This window comes from Carcharodon carcharias, chromosome 19, assembly GCF_017639515.1.
Source record: "Carcharodon carcharias isolate sCarCar2 chromosome 19, sCarCar2.pri, whole genome shotgun sequence".
Classification (NCBI taxonomy): domain Eukaryota; kingdom Metazoa; phylum Chordata; class Chondrichthyes; order Lamniformes; family Lamnidae; genus Carcharodon; species Carcharodon carcharias.
Window position 1 is genome coordinate 21,890,741 of NC_054485.1, and position 18,668 is coordinate 21,909,408.

General features: G+C 47.3%; 1 protein-coding gene across 1 annotated transcript in view; it reads left to right on the plus strand.

Annotated features, from left to right (window-relative positions):
• The first annotated feature begins 266 nt into the window (after nt 1-266).
• Nucleotides 267-18,668, plus strand: part of LOC121291171 (beta/gamma crystallin domain-containing protein 2-like) — a 53,929-nt gene continuing 35,527 nt past the window's right edge. Inside the window, exons 1-3 of the mRNA XM_041212262.1 lie at nt 267-520; nt 6,230-8,150; nt 11,607-11,654. Of these exons, the coding sequence (XP_041068196.1) occupies nt 267-520; nt 6,230-8,150; nt 11,607-11,654 (2,223 nt within the window). The remainder of the gene's footprint in view (nt 521-6,229; nt 8,151-11,606; nt 11,655-18,668) is intronic.

Below are 18,668 nucleotides of genomic sequence, written 5' to 3' on the forward strand. Positions count from 1 at the left end.
TACTCACTCAGATAAAGAGGAGGCCGCCCTGCCTGTGAAACCCCAGCTCCAGGAACCCACAGTGACCCTCCCTCCCTGACCCAGCCGCAGTCCGGTCAGCGCTGGGGGGGTGGGAGCTCTTGAGTCTCTCGGTGCCCCCCCCCGCCCCCCCACAGGGAGGCAGCCCCTGGATAAAGCCAGGACTAAAGAGGACATCACCATCACCCTGACCAAGGCTGGGGAGGGAGGAGGCTGGCCCTGGCACAGCGGAATCCGACCAGGTGCACATGGCAGAGACGAGCTCCCCGGAACAGGAGAAACCTGCGGGGCCAGTTCCGACTGCACAGGCTGAGGAATGCCACAGGAATGCGGCGGGTGTACCGGGCACGCCTCTCCGTCTACCCAGCCACTACCCCGAGCTGGGATGCGGGACGAGAGGAGAGATCGGGAAACATCACCAGGGACACATCACAGCTCTCCCCCCGCGGGACCCAGGCTACAGCCGCATCCTGGACAAAACCCCCGACCCCCACACTGAAAGGTGGGTGCTCCACACACACACACACACACGGCCGGGACAAACAAACCTACAACACATCTTTTTTTTTATTTTTTGTTTAAAAAAAAAAGCCAAAGTATTTTATTTGGGTCTACTCTCTCTCGTAAATGTTTTAATCTGCTCCTGTGAGATTTTGTTAGAAACCTGGTGGTTTGAAGGGGTGTTATTGATGTGACCGTTGCTGTTGTTTTATCACTGTGATTACTGGTACCCTGCTTTATTGTGAGGTTTACAGCGGCTGTGGAGACTTGAGGCAGTAGCTGCCACCCCACTGATGCCCAGGCTGGGAGGGTGCGCCGCAAGCTATAGTCTAAATAAACTTACAGAAAAATGCATCTCCTGCACTGTCAGAGGAAGTTGATGTTCTGCGAATTTTTTTAAAAATTCATTCATGGGGTGTGGGCTTCGCTGGCTGGGCCAGCATTTATTACCCATCCCTAGTTTCCCTTGAGAAGGTGGTGGTGAGCTGCTTTCTTGAACCGCTGCAGTCCCTGTGGTGTAGGTACACCCACAGTGCTGTTAGGAAGGGAGTTCTAGGATTTTGACCCAGCGACAATGAAGGAATGGCGATATATTTACAAGTCAGCATAGTGAGTGGCTTGGAGGGGAACTTCCAGGTCAGTGGCTTTAAGGGATAAGGGAACCGCTGTTCTAGAGGATATCGTCTGATGAGTTCCTGAAAGTACCTAAGAGTGTTAAGTTATTGTGTGGGAGTTTGAAGATTTACTCCTCAGTTTGTGAGGGAGCTTGAGGAGCGAGTGTGTGAGGGTTTAGGGGGGGACTGAGGGTCGGTGTGAGAGTTTGGGGAGGGACTGAGGGTCGGTGTGAGAGTTTGGGGAGGGACTGAGGGTCGGTGTGAGACTTTGGGGAGGGGCTGAGGGTCGGTGTGAGAGTTTGGGGAGGGACTGAGGGTCGGTGTGAGAGTTTGAGGAGGGACTGAGGGTCGGTGTGAGAGTTTGGGGAGGGACTGAGGGTCGGTGTGAGAGTTTGGGGAGGGACTGAGGGTCGGTGTGAGAGTTTGGGGAGGGACTGAGGGTCGGTGTGAGAGTTTGGGGAGGGACTGAGGGTCGGTGTGAGAGTTTGGGGAGGGACTGAGGGTCGGTGTGAGAGTTTGGGGAGGGACTGAGGGTCGGTGTGAGAGTTTGAGGAGGGACTGAGGGTCGGTGTGAGAGTTTGGGGAGGGACTGAGGGTCGGTGTGAGAGTTTGGGGAGGGACTGAGGGTCGGTGTGAGAGTTTGGGGAGGGACTGAGGGTCGGTGTGAGAGTTTGGGGAGGGACTGAGGGTCGGTGTGAGAGTTTGGGGAGGGACTGAGGGTCGGTGTGAGAGTTTGAGGGGCTGAGGGTCGGTGTGAGAGTTTGAGGAGGGGCTGAGGGTCGGTGTGAGAGTTTGAGGAGGGGCTGAGGGTCGGTGTGAGGGTTTGAGGAGGGACTGAGGGTCGGTGTGAAGGTTTGGGGAGGGACTGAGGGTCGGTGTGAGAGTTTGGGGAGGGACTGAGGGTCGGTGTGAGAGTTTGGGGAGGGACTAAGGGTCGGTGTGAGAGTTTGGGGAGGGACTGAGGGTCGGTGTGAGAGTTTGGGGAGGGACTGAGGGTCGGTGTGAGAGTTTGGGGAGGGACTGAGGGTCGGTGTGAGAGTTTGGGGAGGGACTGAGGGTCGGTGTGAGAGTTTGGGGAGGGACTGAGGGTCGGTGTGAGAGTTTGGGGAGGGACTGAGGGTCGGTGTGAGAGTTTGGGGAGGGACTGAGGGTCGGTGTGAGAGTTTGGGGAGGGACTGAGGGTCGGTGTGAGAGTTTGGGGAGGGACTGAGGGTCGGTGTGAGAGTTTGGGGAGGGACTGAGGGTCGGTGTGAGAGTTTGGGGAGGGACTGAGGGTCGGTGTGAGAGTTTGGGGAGGGACTGAGGGTCGGTGTGAGAGTTTGGGGAGGGACTGAGGGTCGGTGTGAGAGTTTGGGGAGGGACTGAGGGTCGGTGTGAGAGTTTGGGGAGGGACTGAGCGTCGGTGTGAGAGTTTGGGGAGGGACTGAGGGTCGGTGTGAGAGTTTGGGGAGGGACTGAGGGTCGGTGTGAGAGTTTGGGGAGGGACTGAGGGTCGGTGTGAGAGTTTGGGGAGGGACTGAGGGTCGGTGTGAGAGTTTGGGGAGGGACTGAGGGTCGGTGTGAGAGTTTGGGGAGGGACTGAGGGTCGGTGTGAGAGTTTGGGGAGGGACTGAGGGTCGGTGTGAGAGTTTGGGGAGGGACTGAGGGTCGGTGTGAGAGTTTGGGGAGGGACTGAGGGTCGGTGTGAGAGTTTGGGGAGGGACTGAGGGTCGGTGTGAGAGTTTGGGGAGGGACTGAGGGTCGGTGTGAGAGTTTGGGGAGGGACTGAGGGTCGGTGTGAGAATTTGGGGAGGGACTGAGGGTCGGTGTGAGAGTTTGGGGAGGGACTGAGGGTCGGTGTGAGAGTTTGGGGAGGGACTGAGGGTCGGTGTGAGAGTTTGGGGAGGGACTAAGGGTCGGTGTGAGAGTTTGGGGAGGGACTGAGGGTCGGTGTGAGAGTTTGGGGAGGGACTGAGGGTCGGTGTGAGAGTTTGGGGAGGGACTGAGGGTCGGTGTGAGAGTTTGGGGAGGGACTGAGGGTCGGTGTGAGAGTTTGGGGAGGGACTGAGGGTCGGTGTGAGAGTTTGGGGAGGGACTGAGGGTCGGTGTGAGAGTTTGGGGAGGGACTGAGGGTCGGTGTGAGTATTTGGGGAGGGACTGAGGGTCGATGTGAGAGTTTGGGGAGGGACTGAGGGTCATGTGAGAGTTTGGGGAGGGACTGAGGGTCATGTGAGAGTTTGGGGAGGGACTGAGGGTCGATGTGAGAGTTTCAGGAGGGACTGAGGGTCGGTGTGAGAGTTTGGGGAGGGACTGAGGGTCGGTGTGAGAGTTTGGGGAGGGACTGAGGGTCGGTGTGAGAGTTTGGGGAGGGACTGAGGGTCGGTGTGAGAGTTTGGGGAGGGACTGAGGGTCGGTGTGAGAGTTTGGGGAGGGACTGAGGGTCGGTGTGAGAGTTTGGGGAGGGACTGAGGGTCGGTGTGAGAGTTTGGGGAGGGACTGAGGGTCGGTGTGAGAGTTTGGGGAGGGACTGAGGGTCGGTGTGAGAGTTTGGGGAGGGACTGAGGGTCGGTGTGAGAGTTTGGGGAGGGACTGAGGGTCGGTGTGAGAGTTTGGGGAGGGACTGAGGGTCGGTGTGAGAGTTTGGGGAGGGACTGAGGGTCGGTGTGAGAGTTTGGGGAGGGACTGAGGGTCGGTGTGAGAGTTTGGGGAGGGACTGAGGGTCGGTGTGAGAGCTTGTGGAGGGACTGAGGGTCGGTGTGAGAGCTTGGGGAGGGACTGAGGGTCGGTGTGAGAGCTTGGGGAGGGACTGAGGGTCGGTGTGAGAGTTTGGGGAGGGACTGAGGGTCGGTGTGAGAGTTTGGGGAGGGACTGAGGGTCGGTGTGAGAGTTTGGGGAGGGACTGAGGGTCGGTGTGAGAGTTTGGGGAGGGACTGAGGGTCGGTGTGAGAGTTTGGGGAGGGACTGAGGGTCGGTGTGAGAGTTTGGGGAGGGACTGAGGGTCGGTGTGAGAGTTTGGGGAGGGACTGAGGGTCGGTGTGAGAGTTTGGGGAGGGACTGAGGGTCGGTGTGAGAGTTTGGGGAGGGACTGAGGGTCGGTGTGAGAGTTTGGGGAGGGACTGAGGGTCGGTGTGAGAGTTTGGGGAGGGACTGAGGGTCGGTGTGAGAGTTTGGGGAGGGACTGAGGGTCGGTGTGAGAGTTTGGGGAGGGACTGAGGGTCGGTGTGAGAGTTTGGGGAGGGACTGAGGGTCGGTGTGAGAGTTTGGGGAGGGACTGAGGGTCGGTGTGAGAGTTTGGGGAGGGACTGAGGGTCGGTGTGAGAGTTTGGGGAGGGACTGAGGGTCGGTGTGAGAGTTTGGGGAGGGACTGAGGGTCGGTGTGAGAGTTTGGGGAGGGACTGAGGGTCGGTGTGAGTATTTGAGGAGGGACTGAGGGTCGATGTGAGTATTTGAGGAGGGACTGAGGGTCGATGTGAGAGTTTGAGGAGGGACTGAGGGTCATGTGAGTATTTGAGGAGGGACTGAGGGTCGATGTGAGAGTTTCAGGAGGGACTGAGGGTCGGTGTGAGAGTTTGGGGAGGGACTGAGGGTCGGTGTGAGAGTTTGGGGAGGGACTGAGGGTCGGTTTGAGAGTTTCAGGAGGGACTGAGGGTCGGTGTGAGAGTTTGGGGAGGGACTGAGGGTCGGTGTGAGAGTTTGGGGAGGGACTGAGGGTCGGTGTGAGAGTTTGGGGAGGGACTGAGGGTCGGTGTGAGAGTTTGGGGAGGGACTGAGGGTCGGTGTGAGAGTTTGGGGAGGGACTGAGGGTCGGTGTGAGAGTTTGGGGAGGGACTGAGGGTCGATGTGAGAGTTTGAGGAGGGACTGAGGGTCATGTGAGTATTTGAGGAGGGACTGAGGGTCGATGTGAGAGTTTCAGGAGGGACTGAGGGTCGGTGTGAGAGTTTGGGGAGGGACTGAGGGTCGGTGTGAGAGTTTGGGGAGGGACTGAGGGTCGGTTTGAGAGTTTCAGGAGGGACTGAGGGTCGGTGTGAGAGTTTGGGGAGGGACTGAGGGTCGGTGTGAGAGTTTGGGGAGGGACTGAGGGTCGGTGTGAGAGTTTGGGGAGGGACTGAGGGTCGGTGTGAGAGTTTGGGGAGGGACTGAGGGTCGGTGTGAGAGTTTGGGGAGGGACTGTGGGTCGGTGTGAGAGTTTGGGGAGGGACTGAGGGTCGGTGTGAGAGTTTGGGGAGGGACTGAGGGTTGGTGTGAGAGTTTGGGGAGGGACTGAGGGTCGGTGTGAGAGTTTGGGGAGGGACTGAGGGTCGGTGTGAGAGTTTGGGGAGGGACTGAGGGTCGGTGCGAGAGCTTGGGGAGGGACTGAGGGTCGGTGCGAGAGTTTGAGGAGGGACTGAGGGTCGGTGCGAGAGTTTGAGGAGGGACTGAGGGTCGTAGCGAGAGTTTGAGGAGGGACTGAGGGTCATAGCGAGAGTTTGGGGAGGGACTGGGGGTCGTTGCGAGAGTTTGGGGAGGGACTGGGGGTCGATGTGAGTGTTTGAGGAGGGACTGAGGGTCGATGTGAGAGGTTGAGGAGGGACTGAGGGTCGATGTGAGAGGTTGAGGAGGGACTGAGGGTCGATGTGAGAGGTTGAGGAGGGACTGAGGGTCGATGTGAGAGGTTGAGGAGGGACTGAGGGTCGATGTGAGAGTTTGGGGAGGGACTGAGGGTCGGTGTGAGTATTTGAGGAGGGACTGAGGGTTGGTGCGAGAGTTTGAGGAGTTATTGTCGAATGTGAAGGCATTCTGTGCTTTGGATTGAGCTTGCCTAGTTTCATTGCACTGTGCGTCTTTACAGACAGAGTCACTAATAAATTCATGGTCTCTTGTTTTGGATTCCTCACAAGTGGAAATATTTTCTTCACATGTACCCGAGAGATTCCCTTCATAATCTTTAAAGAGCACTATCAGGTCTCTTGTCAGCATTCTCTTCTCCACTGAAAAAAAATCCCCAGGTTATGGACACAGTTTTTTTCAATAAATGAAAGTGTTCTCTCTCTTTGAAGCATTGAATCTAGCGTACTTGTGTTTTGAATGTCTGTGACGAAACACTTTCTAAAAGCAAACTATTTAATGTTTCTTTCAGCCAAACAAGTCTTCTAAAGTTAGTGAGCTTGCCACGGCCAGTTCAGCAAGCAGGAGGCGTAGAAAGCAACCGAGAGAATACAAGAAAAGTGGGAATTGATAACTTTGGGACAATGAGCACTAGCAGCCAACTAGGAGCTGAAACTGCTGAGCACCTTTCCACAGATGTGTCTTCTCAAATTGCGGGGAGTCCTGACTCCTCACTTACCTCAAACAGCAGAGTGCAGCAACAGAGTAATGGAGGGCCCAGTGACGACAGGAGTGGAATGTCAGGATCGCCAGATAGCTTCTTGCGATTGAGCATTGCAGATTCGAGAAACAAAGTTTCTGAAGGCAGTGTTGTGAATGGAAGTGATCTCCCTCTGTCAGGCAATCCAACACAGAGCAGCAGTGCAGAACACATTGGCAGCCACAGCACCATGAATTCGGTTCTGTACGTCAGGGAAATTGGAAGTGATTCAGCTCAGCAACCCAGCAAAGAGTCTCAACTTGATAGAGGTGATGTGTTGCAGAATGTGAATTCCTCTGGACGTGCTCAACTGATAAATACTCTCCATCAACTGAACCCTGATCAGAATGGTCTTATTTCTGAAATGCGTCACTCTCCAATTAGTGAGGAAAGTGTACCTGCCAGGTTGAAATTGGATCAAGTCCCTGGACCACAGCCAATTAAATCCCCTCTCCTAAATTCTGAAAATGGGTCACTTCAAAAAACTCTAAAATACTCTTTGGACTCCTTCAAAGCCGACACCATTGAAAAGCCTCTTCTCGATTCAAAAACTGCTGTTGTTCAAAATCCTGCAGAGGATTCAAAAGACTTCCAGGCCAGAAGCTTCATCGTAGTTAATCCAGGGTCTCAAGCACAGACATTCAGGTATACATCCGAGAAGACAGGTCAAGAGGAAAGTGGTGATCAACAACTCCAACCAACTGGAAGCCTCATTCTAGAGAATGAACTGTCTTCCACTAACACCTTCATTCAAAATCAAAGAGACAAATGGCCCGCAAATGTCTCAGACGACCCTGATGGTCTATCAGAAATAGATGGGTTTGCAGATGCCATTCGTAACTTGGATTCTCCAATGCTCTTGAGTCGTAACAAAGGACCTAGAAACCAGAGAACACTTTGCATCTCTCCTCCTTTTGCCACATTGCCTCCAATAGAAGAGGATCAAACCAACCCAAAGAATCCTCTATCTTCTCCAAACGCTGAGAAACCACAGCAGCTGTCAGGCATTCTGGTTACTGATGGAAAGCCTTTGTCAAGCCTCCCTTCCCAACCTGTTTCACCAGTCCCTCGAATAGATTTCTCAAAGACTCCAAAAAAAGAAATTCTCACCCCTCTGGAGATGATGAAGATGCAACTCGAGGAGAAGCCCAGAATTGGCATCCAACGTGCATCTGCGGAGAACAGCATAGTTTTTCAATCGAGTCTTCTGGGAAGGACCAACCTGGCATTCAATGCAAATTCAGAAAACAAAGAGCCCCTTGGTGCAGAAAACAAATGGTCTCGACTTAGTAACAGCATGTTGTACTCCAACTATAAGAAACCCCTAGAATCTTTCTCTAGCTCATCGGATCATAGCCTGAAATCAATAACTGCGAGTTCAATAAGTCCATCGACTACATTGCCAAATCTTATACACAGAAGTTTGTCATATGAAGGTGGCAGCACAACAACAATGGCCACTGACCAGCAACCAACAACTTTCATCGCTAGTATGTTTGAAGGGGGTTTGATGGATACTAGAAGGCCCAGTCTGCCCTCTAGCATCTCTGAAAGGCTGATGACTGGGTACTCCAGTCTGTCAGATACTAGCAGGAAACTTCAGTCCAGCAGAATTTCTTTACCTTCTGATTTAGGCCAGCATGCAATTGCTAATGGAAAACCAAGAACAATCACAGCTTTTCCAGATGTATGGGTGAGTAGAAAGTTTATCCCCTCTGTTTTTTTCCCGACAATTCCCATTCCTGATCACTATACAGGGATTCCATGCATTTTCCTAATAATTTGCCTATTCCCACCCCTAACCTTCCTTCGTCTTCCTCCACCACCCTCACACTTGCTGTGCCCTTTAATTTGATATCTTCAGCAACTTTTGATATTGGTCCTCCATGCCCATTCCAAAATTACTTATGTATGTGATGAGCTAGGTCCTAACACATACTCTAGGGCACACCTTTAGCTTATCTCACCAACTCTGAAACAGCAATTTATTCATACTTGACCCAATACCCCTTGTCTGAATGCCTCAATACTGTTAATTGGATCCATGCCATGGTATCAATAAATTGTATCTATTGGCAAGACCAATGCTAACTGGATGACTGGTCTGCTCACATTTTGCATTTGTGTTGCTCCCAATCTCTAACCAGTCAAAGAGCTGCATCAGGAGGTGTCTGGGGAGCATCCCTTCCTCCAAACAAGAAACAAAGCATATCACATAGGGTTCCTAACTTTCATTGAATGTATTCATAAAGGTTTCATCACACGACCGCCCGTCGTCAATTACCCCACCCCCACACTCTTGCACTAACACAGCCACCCTTGCAGCCACACTGATTGGGAAATGAATGAACTCTTTCTTTACCCAATTGGATGATTCTCAACTTCAACCAAACAGTTTTTTATTCCCACCTCCAATATTTCAGTATCTAGTAAGTGAAAATGTTCAAAGAATGAGGAGAAAAAAAAACACCACAATTTTGTTAATGGCATGATGATATTTCTTCAGGACCAGAAACCTGGAGATCAGTTTTCAATTCCTGGAGACTCCAGGACAATTCTGGAGAACTAACTTAGATTGCAGACCAGGAAATGCATCATTTAGTGTAGTGACCCATAAAGACAAAATTCCTAGCTCAGTCTATGGGTGGTATGTTGGTAATAGAGTCCATAGAGTTACTCCAGAGTCCCTGGATGGGCAGGAAGATGTTGACTAGAGTTTCCAGGGCTATCTTGTCACACCTGTCGGAAATCACTTGGGTTTGGGCATCAGGTGAGAAGAGGATCAGCTTAGTTGTGATGCTACCCACTACCAAATAGCCTTTTGATACTCATTCCCTAGGCTTCCAAAGAAAGAGTGGCTACATAGGTGAGGTAGTGAGGTTGACTTACCCCCTGTAATGCCTGTATCCCAGCAGCAGCTGGTATCTAAGCAAGCATTAGTAACTTACGTATATTTGGGACTCGTTGAAGACTTGAATCATCGTTGTCCATTTTTTGACACACTGATGAAGGAGTTAAAACATATCACCAGAAAGTGCATAAAATCTTTCACTTGTAACAAATTTCATCATGATTAAGATACATGATTCTTTCTCTCTCTAGGCAATGCAATTTTTTCTAAACATTTAATGAAAATGGTATATATTATATATATATATATATATCATATATATGTATATGTGTATATATATATATATATATATCATATATATATATATATATATATATATATATATATATATATATATATATATATATATATATCATATATATATATGTGTGTATATATATATATATATATATATATATATATATATATATGCATGTTTGCATAATGATAAATGCCCTTTGGGTACCCAAGTTAATACCTGTGCTCTGATGTAGTTCAGTGGAATTTAGAGAATTTTCACCCTGCATGAGATCAATGTTGAAAAATATGTCACCAAACCACTCTTTCTGTGGAGCTGGATATCTACATATGTAAACTCAGCCTGTAGCGACTGCTCTCCAGGAGTAGAACCAAAGTCAACTCAAGGAAAGTGCAGACATGCTGACAGAACATGGAGTTAGTTTTGCCACATAATATGGCTTCTTTGGATTTGGCATTATTCAATAAACACAGGAAATAAAACTAGTGAGACCTTGCATCTCTGCAGCACTCCACATATACAGAAACATCCCAGAATGCCATCCACAATCAGAATCAGGCGAGGGTATATAACGGGCAGCCAATGATCTATTGCCTGTTCTACTCCCCGTCAGAATCGAAAGTTTCATTTAGTGCTTTCAGGGAAGGAGGGAAGAAAATAGGAATGGGAAATGGAGGAAAGGAGGGGAATTATTTTGAAACTGTTCCTCGGTTAGATTGTTCCATTTTCTGCCTGAGGTCCAATTTTTGCTCAAGATGTTTTGACATAAACCAGCCCATATCCATTCTACCATTCCCATGCCACTCCATTGGCTGCCACTGCTCTGGCCCCCTGTGTCCCTGGGAACTAACTCCAAGGGCTAGATTTTTCTGTCCTGACACAGGGCTGAAGTGCGTCAGGTGGGCTTTAAAAATGCAAAAGTAGAAAAGTCTTCAGATGTATTAAGATACATTATACCCTATATTGTACATTATCTACTGGATAAAGTGCTATTATGTATTGTACAATATTGAAATCCATTTCTGAGAGTGTGAAATGTCCCCATTGTTTTGATTTTCCCTTTTAAGTTCACCTCTGCCGTCTGTTTGGCTGTTTCAAAGCTTTGCCAGTTGGCTGAGCTTCTGGGTGTGTTCAAAGACTCTAATTGATTCTGCTCAGGAGGGTTTGCTGACACAGCTGTCAAGGGGAATGTGTGCTTGTTTATTTCAACAGATGTGTGAGCTTTTAAGAGGGTAATTGCTTCTAAGTGGCTATTCAAGTAATATTTATTATGATAGATTTATAAGCTTTCCAAAGGAAAAAAATCATGGGAGGGTGTATAGGTTCATTGTCCGTTTTATGCACCCTCTGATATTAACTCTTGCTAGATTATGGCCACATAAGAGATGTTTACCCTCCTGTACCTCACCTAAGTGACCATTCTTCAAGTATCCACCTAGAAGTAAGTGTTGACAAGTCATTTGTCTATGAAATCTATCAGCACTGAGCCCAATCCTGCCCTTGCTACAACATCCTCACCTGTGCACATTCTGAAAGGAGTCACTTGATTGTAATGAGGAACAGGAATCCTTTTATCTTCTTTTTATCACGGCTAATTTTGCCATTTTGGTCACTGCCCTGAGTGAGATTATTAACTCTGAGCAGGATATCAGCCACACCTACTTTCCATTGTGTTTTCCATTTTGCATTAATTAACTAATCCCAATTATCACTCCAGGCTCTTTTGACTTAAATGGTTTAACCATCAGTGGGGCTCCAGGGAATGTTGATGCAGCTGATTAAAGCAAAGTAATGATTTTTTTTTTTAATTTTGTGTGTGTGTGTCTACTCAATTTTCTGGGAGAAGAATTATTCTTGACATCCAAGCTAATTCTTTGATTATGAATACTATAGTCACACCCTCTATTTCAACCCTCAGTGCCCACTTGACAGGAGCTGGTGTCATTCACTGTGAAACAGCTCTAATTAATCAAAAGTTTCATATATATTTTGCTTTACAGAAACGCATACCAAAGGACCAGGGAAAAATTAACCCACGACCTGGCAAGGTAAGAATTAAAAATTTCATGGGAAGTTTCTTAGCCCTGTTCAATTCAAACTAAATGTACGTTTCGCCTGGGTGCACCTCAAGTAGCCTTGATCCTCTTTCTTTGTTTCTTTTATTGATCCTACAAGGGTCAGTGGCCCTTGGAGATTTCATCTGATAACCCTCTATGGGCCCCAGTGACACCCTCCTGCTCCCTCTTTGTTGTGTGGAAACCCCGACTCATCACTCTATTTTCTATTCTGGCTCATTCTTTCCCAGTAACATGCCTTTCCCCCTGCAACATCCCACCCATCCTATCAGTTTCCCCTTCGTTCAGGACCTGTTTTTTTTTTAAAGAAACAAGACCAACTACCAACAAAACTACCACTTTTTGATCTACCTTGCCTCCATGATAATTCTTCAAGCAAGTGGTCTCTGGCATGACAGATGGCTTTGACAGAGGTTTCTCAATTTTAAAGAAAAATAGCCTAGGTGCATGTTAACATCTACCCTTAGCCAACAAGAGTCTTGATAATCTGAAGCCATTAAGTAAATTGATGCCATTCAGAGAGATTCTTTATTCTTTCGTGGAATACTTGTGTCACTGACGGAGCCAGCATTTGTTGCCCATCCCTAATTGCCCTTGAACTGAGAGGTTTACTGGGCCGTTTCAGAGAGCAGCTAAGAGTCAACCACATTGCTGTGGATCTACAGTTAAATGTAGGCCAGACCAGATAAGGATGGCAGATTTCCTCCCCTAAATGACCGTGAATCAGATGGGTTTTTATGACAATCCCATGGTCACCATTACTAAGAGTAGCTTTCAATTCCAGATTAATTGATTGAATTTAAATTCAACCATTTGCAATGATGGGATTTCAACTATGTCCCCAGAGCATTAGACTGAGCCTCTGGATTACTAGTCCAGTGATATTACTGCTAGCCCACCACCGCCCCTGGAGCAATTCAATCGATGAAATAGTTCTGGACACCATATTTTAGGAAGGTTGTCAGAATCTTTGAAAGGGTGCAGAGGAGATTGACCAAAATGATACAATGGAATGAGGGACTTCAGTTACATGTAGAAATTGGAGAAACTAGGATTGTTCTCCTTGGAGCAGATAAAGATAAGGGAACTTTTAAGAGAGATGTGAAGGGTTTTGAAAAAGTAAATAAGGAGTTTCCAGTGTCAGAAGGTTCAGTAACCAGATGAAACAGATTCATTGTAATTGCCAAAAGAGCCAGAGGGTTAATGAGGAGGATTTTTTTTTTATGCAGTAGGTTATGATGATCTGAAATGTTCCTGAAAGAATGATAGAAGCAGTATTAGTAATAACATTCAAGGAAGAATAGGATAAATACTTGGGAGAGAATTGCAGGGCTATTGGAAAAGGAGCAGGGGAATGAGACAAATTGGATAGCTTTTAAAGAGCTGGATCAGGCACAATGGGCCAAATGGCCTCTTCCTTTGCTGTAAAATTCTATGAGTGAAAAAAAATGGCAGAAACATTTACCACTAGAACGAAAAGTTAAGAGCAATGAACTGTGAACCAGAAAATGCAAAATGTTTATATTTGATAAAGAGATTCTATTTTACACAAGCCCATGGGCAACTGAAGTTTATCAAAATGAATCATAGTTCCTTTCACCTGCTCAGGACTTCCTAATCAATAACTTTTTGAAGTGTCATCACAGTGCCTGCCATCAGTTATTTGGTGGGTAATCGTGATAACCAGTTTGTACACAGCAAAGTCCCATGGATAGAGGTGAAGCGAATCAGCAGATAATGTTTTGAAGGAGGATGGTTTGTCACATCAACAGGAGGTCGCTTTTGTTCTTCATTTAATAGTATCTTGGATCTTTGACCTCTGCCTGAGCAGGCAGATAGTCTTAAACTTCTCCAAACTTCTTACAGTTTTGGATTTTTTCACAAGGACATTACAAATGTAAATCGTTAAACTCTGCAGCCCACCACCAGCATCAATAAATGTTTATACTCTTTTTGAAAACAAATAAAAATAAACAAATGATCAACCCATTTGAAAGAGAAGTGTCTCTTATACTCTTCTGAGTACTGATGAACAAGAGAACAAATTAACTAGATGAACAACTTCTTTAAAAGGGTATTGTACCTAAAAAAAAAATCAAGCCAGATAAATGTTATTTCCATACTTCCCAACTCCTGGAACAGATTTTGATCACATGCCCTTCCCAACCAGAGGAAGATGTCAAACCAAGTGAGCTACTCAAGTCAATCAGGAATAGAATCAGCAGTATTTGAATGAAGTGTGAGGAGACCCCAAATGCAATTCTAACCCATTGCCTTAACCACCTGGCCACTACTATAGATGCAAAAGGTGTTATTAATACAAAGAAGCAATGCATTAAACGTTCTGTAAACCAATGGCAAATATAGAATATTTGCACAAGTATTATACAATGAGTGCCCCTCCACCTGTTTAAGCTTAACCTTAATTTATACAATTAACTGTCAGGACCTCGGTTTAACATTGTGTCTGAAAGATGGCACCTCTGACAGTGCAATATTCCCTGGAACCAAATTACCAGCTTGGACTTTGGTTTAAGCCCAATACTTTCTGACATCAGGTGAATGTTCTCATCATTGAGCCAAATGGTGTACTTACTGCTGTGTAAGTTAACTTCCTTTTATAAAGAAGAGCTGGATGAGTACTTAGATAAAAACAAAGCAGAAGGTTAAAAGAATGATTATGGACAGAAATGTCTAAACACTTCTGAAAACTGCCTTTAGGAGTCTGAGCAGGTCATAGGTAGAATACAATCAGTCAGTGCAAAATTCAGTGTGTTACAAGGAAAGCTCATGGCTTTGAATAACCTCTGCAAAATACTCTGAAAGTTCCCAGCTTTTTAAGAAAATTATAGCCTGTGCACAAGAATAGACAAGTTTTTCCTCTCTCAGCAAAGTGTGGTTGCTCCAGTAAGACTATTCATGTAATGAAATTTCCCAGAGGCTTTACGGAAGAGAGGGCTGAGATTCAGACATCAAAAGGGAGGAGGCTTTAAAAGTTTCAGACAGATGCCACAAGGTAGAGAGATGCTGAAAGATTCTTCCACCCAAACGGCCAATGTACTGAAAACAAACCTCATCCCAGCGATACTCAAACTCATGCAGTGATTCTCCACACTCTTCTCTCTAGAAAAAGAAAGGTTGAGAGATGACCTGATGAAGGTCTTTAATTCTATGAATAGGTTTGGTAGGTAGACATAGATTGGATGTTCCCACTTGTGGAAGAGACCAGAACTAGAGGCCATAAATATAAGCTAGACACTAATAAATTAATAAGAAATTTAGGAGAAGTTTCCTTAGGCAGAGAGTGGTTAGAATGTGGAACATGGCACCACATGGAATAACTGAAGCGAATAGCATAGATATACCAATAGTCATTTGATAGTACATAACTTGAGTTTTGCTGAAAAGTAGAGACATGCTGTCTCCGTTTTTAGTCTTATATTCATCAGGACAGTTCACAAGAATTTTCCAACAGTAATGGGGGAACAACAATTTATATTGCATGAGAAGAGCGTTTGATTGGTTGGCAAGTGGACTCTGATTGGTGGACCCACCTCCACCAATCAGAGTCCACTTGCCAACCAATCAACACTCTCTTCTCATGCAATATAAATTGTTGTTCCCCCATTACCAGAGCCATCTCTATGGTACAGTGAATCGGGGCGACCGTCACAAGCCCCTCGCTTTGAGGGGACCCCCGTGCTTTGACATCAGATGTAATACAGTCTGTAGGTGCATACCAGCTGATTCGCTGTCTCTCACACTCTAAGCTGGTGGATATAAGCGAATAAACGAAGCTGGTATCCCCTCTCCAAAAGAAGAGAAAGCAGGTTAAAACCACCTGAACTGGGATAAATCCCTGTCAAGGCAGCAGGTCCAGCGGCCAGAAGCACGACGCGGGCTCAGCACCGTCTGTCACCCCTAGAGACAGCAGCGCTGACCTCGGTGGCAGTGGCAGAGCGGCTTTTATTCCAACTCTCATTTAATGCAGGGGGGTAAGATGAACTATTCCAAACTAGTTAGTGTCTTTAAAGCCAGCATTCAGTGCATAGTGTCCAACCTGCGGGGTAAGTCACTCACTTGTGTTTATTTTTGATCCCGGGCAATTGAAACCCTCTGCTTCTTATTTTTCTTCCAGTTGCATTTGCAATGAACGTTTGCTTAACATTGGAAGATGGACTGTCACTTTTTTAAAAGTCGAATTATTTATTGCGTTGTATTTGTATTTTTTTTTTTAAAAAGTTGAGCACAGTGAATGCCCTCACTCTGACGTTTAGGCCGAACCTTTCCAGCCCTCTCTGCCAACCCCCCCCCCACCAACTCCCCCCCATTGCAGGTTCGGCGAGCCATTGAAATCTCCATTCACCCAAACACGTCGGCGTGACTGGAAGATCCCACCGGCGTGAGGGACTGGAAAATTCCGACCTTAGACCATAGGACCATAAGCCGTAGGAGCATAGGGGCAGAACTAGGTCATTCGGCCCATCGAGTCTGCTCTGCCATTCATTGATACTATGGCTGTTCTGATAATCCTCAACTCCACTTTCCTGCCTTTTCCCCATAACCCTTGATTCCCTTACTGATTAAAAATTTGTCTATCCCAGCCTTGAATATACTTAATGACCCAGCCTCTACAGCCCTCTGCGGTAAAGAATTCCATAGATTCACTACCCTCTGAGAGAAGAAATCCCTCCTCATCTCTGTTTTAAATGGGTGCCCCCTTTCTCTGAGATTATGCCCTCTGGTCCTAGACCCCCACCAGAGGAAACAACCTCTCAGCATCTACCCTATAAAGCCCCTTAAGAATGTTATGTTTTAATAAGATCACCTTTCATTCTCCTAAACTCCAATGAGTACAGGTCCAACCTACTCAACCTCTCCTCATAAGAAAATCCATCCATACCCGGGATCAACCTAGTGAACCTTCTCTGGACTGCCCCAATGCCAGTATATCTTCCCTTAGATAAGGGGACCAAAATTGTTCTTTAGTTGGGATGTGGGCTGAGTCAGTAAAAATGTTCTAATGGAATCCCACAGAGATCATGGATTTCTCCTTAATGAAAGGAGAGCCAACAATTGTGTTCAGCCTTGGAAGCAAGGTGTAGTTTTACATGTGTCACAGTTGTCACAGTCAATAGTGCAGTCTGTGCTTGTAACCAAGTGCTCAGTAGCTGGGAAGCTGCTGGTTCTCCTTTTCACACACACGCTCAGGAGCCCATCCGTCCAGGGGAAACTTGTCTAAAAATGTTATGGGGGTCCATACAGTGTGATTTGCCCCAAGCTCTACACCCCCTCAGGGATGGCCCTGCCCAAAACTGTTGGAAAATTCTTGTGAGCTGTCGTGGTAAGTGCAAGACGAAAAGCTTTGATTGCATGTCTCTTTTTTATCAGCAATACTCAAGCATAGATATACTCAAGGGGAAGCTAAGTAAGCACATGAGGGAGAAAGAAATAGAGGGATATGCTGATAAGGTAAGATAATGTAAGGCAGGAGATAGCTTGTAAGGGGCATAAGCTCCAGCATAGACTAGTTGGGCAGAATGGCCTGTTCCTATGTTGTAATTCAATGGACAAAATCAGATTATTTACGTATCTCTCCTGACACACTGAGAAATATTAGAAGCGACAGTTCTAATTAGAGTAAAACAGGTTTCCTGGCTATGACTCAGGTGATGTTTTAATTGCTGCATGGATTAAAGGACTTGCTCATACAAAGCCCAACCAATCTTAGATAAACAATTCAGCTTCATCCTTTCCAACTAATGTCATGTAAGAATTAAAGCAAAACAGCAGCCGTGCAACACGCTCACGCAAATGCAGAGATGAGTTTCCAGGAACATATGAATAAATTGCACACCGTCATCAGGTGGACAGATCTTCACAATGGGACAAAACTGGTCCTTCAAGTGAAAAGAATTGGAGCTGCCAATTAAATCAAGCAAACAGCATCTGTGGAAAGAGAAATTGAGTTAATGGATTGAATTTTACAGGGAGGCGGACAGCATGCCTCCCCCCACCCACCCAATCCTGCCGGAAATCATGAAGCCAACATGCTCCAGGCCGACCAGCCCCATAGAGATAAAGCATTGTACGGCCGAGTGGGACTTCTGCCCCACAGCAGGGCAGAAAATCCGCCCCCGGGAGCTACCGGCCAACCCCACTGTGCCAGGACTGCAAGCTTGGAGTGGAGTCCAGGGCCTAGGATCCCCAGAGCAGGTAAATCCAGGGTCTTGGGCTGGGAGGGTTTGGGATTGTTAGGGAGAAGGGCTGTGGTGGGGAGGGGGTGAGTTTAAGAGAGGGAGCAGGTAGGGACGAAGGGGGACGCAGTCTAAGGGGGCTTCCCCATAAATGGCAAAGGGCAGCCCTTGAAGAGCAACCCCACCCACCCGCACCCCCCCTTGCGCCCTTTAACCTTTTCAGGTAAAAACCGGGCTTCTGCTCCCATCCTGCTGCCCACGCCAAACGTATGGCCTGGACAGCATATTATTAGGGTCAATAGGCTTGATAACAAGTCTAATTGACCCTTAATTGCTCAGTTTAATATAGTGGGCAATGCCCCCCCCACTCCCCCCCACCCAGTACTATGGAGATGAGCTTGGGGGTGGGTGGGAAGCTGGTGGGATGGGCTCCCACTCCATTTTATGTGACCCCTCACCACAGGAAATAAGCCCACCTGCAGGGGGAGGGGGGTACACAATTCAGTGCTACGTTTCAGGTTGATAGCCTTTCATCAGATCTGCCATCGATCTGAAACATGGAATATGTTTCTTTCTCCACAGAAGCTGCCTTACTTGCTGAGTGTTACCCAGCATTTTTGGCTTTTATTATGGAATATGACCCCTCAGCTCACCGATCAGAATTGGGTTAGGGCTAGTCTAGTGACTTAGCAAAATATTGGGAACAGTTTCAGTCTCTATTATAAATGAGGATACAGAGATATTAGGGAAGGTGCAAGAAAGATTACTGTGGTTAATAGAAGAAAATTGA